This window comes from Corvus moneduloides, chromosome 12 (assembly GCF_009650955.1).
Source record: "Corvus moneduloides isolate bCorMon1 chromosome 12, bCorMon1.pri, whole genome shotgun sequence".
NCBI lineage: Eukaryota > Metazoa > Chordata > Aves > Passeriformes > Corvidae > Corvus > Corvus moneduloides.
The window spans coordinates 19,557,349-19,563,395 of NC_045487.1; the positions used below are offsets into that span (position 1 = coordinate 19,557,349).

The 6,047-nt window shown below is 48.4% G+C and overlaps 1 protein-coding gene across 1 annotated transcript; it reads right to left on the reverse strand.

The window, feature by feature from the left end:
- Positions 1-1,647: 1,647 nt before the first annotated feature.
- RRAD (RRAD, Ras related glycolysis inhibitor and calcium channel regulator) lies at positions 1,648-5,666 on the reverse strand. The gene is made up of 5 exons (XM_032122048.1): positions 5,548-5,666; positions 5,082-5,419; positions 4,861-4,934; positions 4,145-4,349; positions 1,648-2,656 (listed from the first exon to the last, which is right to left on the reverse strand). The coding sequence occupies exons 2-5, from the start codon at positions 5,413-5,415 to the stop codon at positions 2,379-2,381; spliced, it is 891 nt and encodes a 296-aa protein (XP_031977939.1). The 5' UTR covers positions 5,416-5,419; positions 5,548-5,666; the 3' UTR covers positions 1,648-2,378.
- Positions 5,667-6,047: the final 381 nt, after the last annotated feature.

Genomic DNA, 6,047 nt, shown 5'->3' on the forward strand with positions numbered 1-6,047 from the left:
GAACTGCCCAAAACTGACCTTTGAGTTCATGAACAGTAAAAAGTCTGATTCATATGTCAGTGTGCAAAAATCACAGCTGGTAACCACTACCTTGGAGAGTCTTGGAAGCCGCAGTGATGCAACACATCATTGCTGCTCTGTGAAATGCCCAATCTTGCACTCTGGGTGTGCATCCCATTCCTTGTATTTATTATGGACAGCATTTCATCTTGTAAATCAATCAGACAGGTCAGTCCTCTCCTGGCCATTGTGAAAGCAAAGGGCAACCAGAAGCCCGAGGCTGTGCCAACAACGATGCAGTTTTGTCATTAACCTTGGTATGTACCTGAATAGGGATGTGCCACATTTATCCACATTTGGACACTCTCGCTGTTGAATTTTCAGGATTAGAGCAATTGCTTTGGTGTTGACATTAAAAGCTTCCATGTACAGAGATGCCTGGTGCCATACTCTGACAGTGGTCAGATGTCCCATAATGGATAATAAGAGATATACAACAGATAATAATAGATATAGAACAGAAAATAGCTTGCCAGAAAGCAAGGCTAGTGGGGAAAAAAGCCAAATCCAATTAAAATGTCTGCTCAGGTAAATGTGAGCTTTGACTGCAGGACAGAACCATTCACTTTAGACCACTCAGAACACAAAGGCAACACTTCTTGTCATAAGAAATGTGACCTGTTAGCAGCAACACAAGCTAAAGTGGGCATGTAAGCAGCCAGGCCCACCAGCAGCGCAGCAGGAGATGCTAATTTGCAAATTTTGTCACTCCCTATGTGAATTCCTGCACTGCTCCCTGGTAAGTGCCCGAGCACTGAGGTAACTCCATGGAGAGTTGTTTGCCTGAGCTCTGGAAGCCCAGTGTAAGGTGTGAGACCTGAGGCAGCCTCCCAGAGCTCTGGGAAAGCACAGCCCCTCAAAACCATGGACAAACTGGGCTCTCAGGCAGCTGGAACAATCTCTAATGAGTTGGAATCAGGCAGGGAAAGTGGAATGGGGCAGAGAACTGTGTGTTTTATGGGTTTTGAGAACTGAGTTTATGGATTACCTTTAAGAGAATACATTCTATGAAGAAGAATTTATAAAGAAAATGTCGTAAGTCCCAGCTCTTGCACTGCAACCTGTTCGAACTTCATTAATAGCAAATAGGGGAAAATCTTGGAAAAATGAGGATTATAACTAAATTGCCATGAAAACTTTGACAGCACTGAAGGCCACTGTACACAAATGAATCCTACAACTCCTTCAAACACCCTTCCTAGGCTGCTTTGAACTTCTTGAACCCACTGGACGGTATCTACAGGAGTGGGAATAGGCTGGACAGTTATACTGCTGCCAAAAAGGAAAACTCCAACCTCCTGCATTTGCTTATGGGCTGCAACACAAGACCTTCAAGCCAGGAGAGGACTTCAAACATTACAGGGCTCAACTTATCAGTATAAACACAAGACATCAATCTAACTAAAGGGAGTATATAAAGCCCTGTTCCTGCCAGAGCTGATGAGAACCAGGTTGAGGATGAAAAATAATATGAAGGGTCAGGGCCTCCTCTTGCAAGAAGAGCTGTTGAAGTAGAGTGCTCATAAAAGCAGGGTTTACTTCTTAAAGAAACTCTCTGTTAAAGAAAAGGACACAGGATTTTCCTGATTCATCTTGTTCCAGAACTTTATCACATGTAAATCTTCAGTCTGTGTATAACATTTTGTACAGTGGAAAAAAGTCAGTATAAAAATACTGCTCTCTCATTCTTTATCCACATTATGAGAAAAGCACAGTTTATTATAACAGGAAATAATATTTTATTATAAAATCTGCATGTAAACAAGTAACCAATTAATTGAATAACAGTTAATGGAAGTGCAAATTAACTTCATAAAATGATATCTGTTCTGTATTTAAATATATATATATAATTTGTTTTCTCCCATTCTACTGTGGTTCTACCCCCCCTCCCTACATTTAAATTTAAAAAGATTTATCATTGCTTGCTTTATACTAAAAGGAGTGTACGAGCCTGCGTACAAGTTTAAGTTTTGCTCTGCAAACGAGACAAGTCTGTGGTGATAGTTATCATCCTTTCTTATCTTTGCATCTCTGGTATCCACAAGACAAGAAGATATAGAACATATGTACACAGTGGGCATGTCAAGCCTCATATTTCAAGTCAGTTCATCTACTTGCACACATTGAAACTTAAACCATCTATCAATGAAGCACTGTAGTGTAACTTCCAGACTTGCTTGAGCACCTTAAGGCATTAACGAGAGACTCAAAGGAAAAGTCATTGCTGTTACCACCACGAGGATCATCTACACACTTCTCTGAACAGTCAGGTGCTTGTTCATCCCATGTGCAACACCTGGCCTTGCTGAAAGCTCCTATAGCACAGATAAGTCGTGGCAAGACTTTGATTTTGCTTTGAAAGCCATCTTCTTATTGTTCTTTGCCACAATTCTGCCAAGGAATCGCTTGGCCTTTTTGCTGATGCTCTCTCTCCTCTTGGTGTTGGCCATCCTGCGGGCATTGTCCTCTTTGCTGTCCTTGCGCAGCCGGATCTGCCGCACGATCCCTTCAAACAGGTCCTTCACGTTGTGGTGCAGAGCAGCTGAGGTCTCGATGAACTTGCAGTCAAACACAACAGCACAGGCCCGGCCCTCTGCATGGAAAGACAAAAAAGAAGGTGAGTGGAGATGGACGTTTTGTCTTCATATATACTGGCAGAAAAACAAAACAAAAATTTGCTTTAAGTTAGGGGAGTGGTTTCAATGCCATGAAACAGCTTTACTGCAAAATAGGAAAACCCAAATTTGCTCTCACAGCTTCACCCCCTTACTCTTCTTGGTTTTGTTGTGGTATGGTCAGAAATCTCATTTGATCAATGGAATGAACACATGGCAGCAAAGTCCTTCAGCCAGGCTGTCCCTGTACCGTTTAAAAGCTAAAGCTGATTTAGGAGAGGCCCTTGGAAGCATGCTTGCTGCTTGATATGGAACAGTGTGAGGTACAGGAAGAAATGGGGTTTATTCTGGAAGCTGTTGAGCAATTCTGTGCCTCTGCCTTGCTGTAACAAGTGAATTTTCCACACCAACAGAAATGGACCTGATACAGGCCACAAGGTCAAGTCACTGAAAACACTGGTAGAGGTCACAAGGTTGTGCACCACTGGATCTGACCAGGGCTTTTGAAATACACAATGTTCAGTGTTCTGGACATAAGCATTTAACCCTGAAACATTGCTGCAGCATGAAGTTCCACAGTCGGCTGTGGTAAATAAAGGCAGAGTTGTAAACCTGAGGAAAGTACAGATGTCAGAACAGGTCAGCCCTGCCCTGCCCCAGCCTGAAAAAAAGTAATATTCTCCTGACGAACTCCCGGAAATTTTCTGCGCAGGAATTTAACACTGGGAGCATGGCAAAACAGATAGGGAGAGATGGTTCATCATCAAGGCACCAATATTTCAGAGTATTTTCTCCAGTGGTGAACAAAAAAAAAAAAATCTACCCCAAAACAAAACCCAACCAAACAAAAAGCCTCACAAAATGTTTAAACAAGCAGAATCAATACTGTGGTGTTGGCAGTGGTTCCTGTGCTCTAAGTACCTAAATGGCAGCTGGAACTGACTGAAAGGATTCTCACTGATCACAACTGGAGAAGATATACAAAAAGACTTTTGAGTAGTGTGAGCCTGGTCCCACCAGCTCGACTCAAAGTCACCTCCAGAAGAAAGGGTTGCACAGGCTGTGTGGGATCCCCTTTCCTACGGCTGCCTGGGCTCCGTGACATGGCACAGCTCAGACTGTCACATCCTGAGCCTAGCAAGGGCTGCTGCACATGTACCATGCAAATAAAGGCCGGCTTTAATAGTCCTACACGAAGCCCTGTGCTAAAGCTGCAGCTGTGATGCATTTTTCTCTCCCGCTGCAGCTCAGAGCTCTGTGCAGCCACACATCTTCCCCCACCACCATCTCCAGTGTTTTCTGTGGTACCAAGTCCTTCAGCATGAACCAGCTGGCTCCATTTCCCCAGTGTACCTCAAATCATACACTTTTCTACATCAAACCCAAACCGTTCCTGCTGGCCATGATCCTGCATATCCTTTGCTACTACTTTAGGCAGCACTTGCAAAATTCATAGTGTCTCTTACCATCAACTGAGACTTCCCGGGACCTGACCAGGTCACTTTTATTTCCCACAAGGATAATAGGAATGTCTTCTGTCTGCCTTGCTCTTCTCAGCTGGATTCTCAGCTCAGAAGCCTTTTCAAAACTAACTTTGTCTGTCACTGAGTATACAATAATATAGGCATCTCCCATTTTCATGCAGTGGTTCTGGAGCCATTGGCTGTCATCCTGAAACAACAGACAAGAAATAGATTTATTGTGCCGAAAAATCTATTCCACGCTGGGTAATGATTTATTACTGTAAGCACCTTGAAGATACTTTTCTTAGCTTTTTTATAAAAAGTCAGTAAAAGTAAGCCAACCTCCCCAAAATTTCAAAGATTCTGTTATTTAAAATACAAAACAAAAGAAACCTCTCATTTCCAGAAAGAGTATCAAGTGTGCACTGATCAGATTGACCACCTCTAATTTTACAGTAATTCCCTTGGCTGCTCATGTAAGATGCTGATTATTCAAAGCGTTAAGAGAGTCTCGCTCAGCGCTATGCAGGGTTTTAGACTGCCTGCCTAGCTACAAGAAATTAATTGCAGAGAGAACAAAAGGCAGTACGAATTCTAATTTTTTTATGTCACCTGTCTGATTGAAGAAATAGGCACAGTTGTTCCATTTCTACTTTTTTTTTAAAGAGAACTACAGACCAAGCCATAAAGCAAAAGCATAAGGAAAAAGCTGTAAGTACCTGCTCCCATATATCAAACACCACGAGAGACGCTTCTTCTCCATCAACTATAATTGATCTGTCGTATGTATTGCCTACGGAAAATTAAGAAAAAAAAAGTTCAGAAAAAGAAGTTATTGTCCTCCATCCCTGCCGGTGGTCTGGGAGGGGGTGGCCTCAGGGGAGGCTCCGAGGCGGGGGTCCCCGGCATCTCCGAGCCGCGCTGTGCCCCGCGCCCTCACCGGCCTCTTCCGCGTCCGCGCAGTCCTCCACGCCGCCGAAGATGCGCGCCAGGCTGGTCTTGCCGACGCCGTGCTCGCCCAGCAGGATCACCTTGTAGAGGCTGCCGTCGGAGTCGCTGCCCGAGGAGGTGACGGAGTCGGAGGAGTCGGAGGCCCAGCTCTGGCGGTGCGCGCCGCCGGGGCTGTACGAGGTGCAGCGCACCAAGCCCGACAGCTCGTCGGGCGGCAGCGGCCGCAGATCGCGCTCATCCACGGGCATGCTGCGGCGGTGCAGGTGCTGCTGCGCCGCGAACGGCGTGCTGCCGCGCCGCTTGTCGCCGCGGTTCAGAGTCATCGGGCTGCGGGCAGAGCACGGCCGTCAGCACGGGCTGCGGGCACAGCACGGGCTGCGGGCACAGCGGAGCCGTCAGCACCCGCTGCCCCGCACAGCCCCAGCCCCGCAGAGCCGCCCCGGAGCCGCGCTTACCTCGGAGTGCTGCGCGGAGCGAGGGCCGCAGTGAGGGCTCAGTGAGGGATTCCCCGATGGCCGCGGGAGCTCCCCGAGCGCTGCTGCCGCCACCGCTCCCCGCGCCGCTTTTTATGTCCCGGCCGAGGCGCGGGGCCCTCCCCGCCGTGACGCGCGGCGGGCGCTCCGCCAGCGCATCCGCCGGCAGCGCCTCCGCCCCCGCGGGCTCCGCGGCGCTGCGCGGGGGTGGCAGCGGCGCGGGGAGCCCGGGAGGAGGCGGGAGCCCCCCGGGGGTGGGGGGAGGCACGATCCGCTCCGCTCCGCTCCGCTGTCAGCGCGGGAGTCCCGCCCGTCGGCGCGGCTCGGCCGGCAGCGAGCACCGGGGGTCGGCGAGGGCTGGCCCCGGAGCGCGGCTGTGGAAACAGTGGGGCTGGCGGGCTCGGCCCCACCGCCCGGCGCTGCCCTCTCGATGCCCCCGGTGCAATGCCCGCAGTATTTGCTCCGTGTGTCGCTTGTTTCCC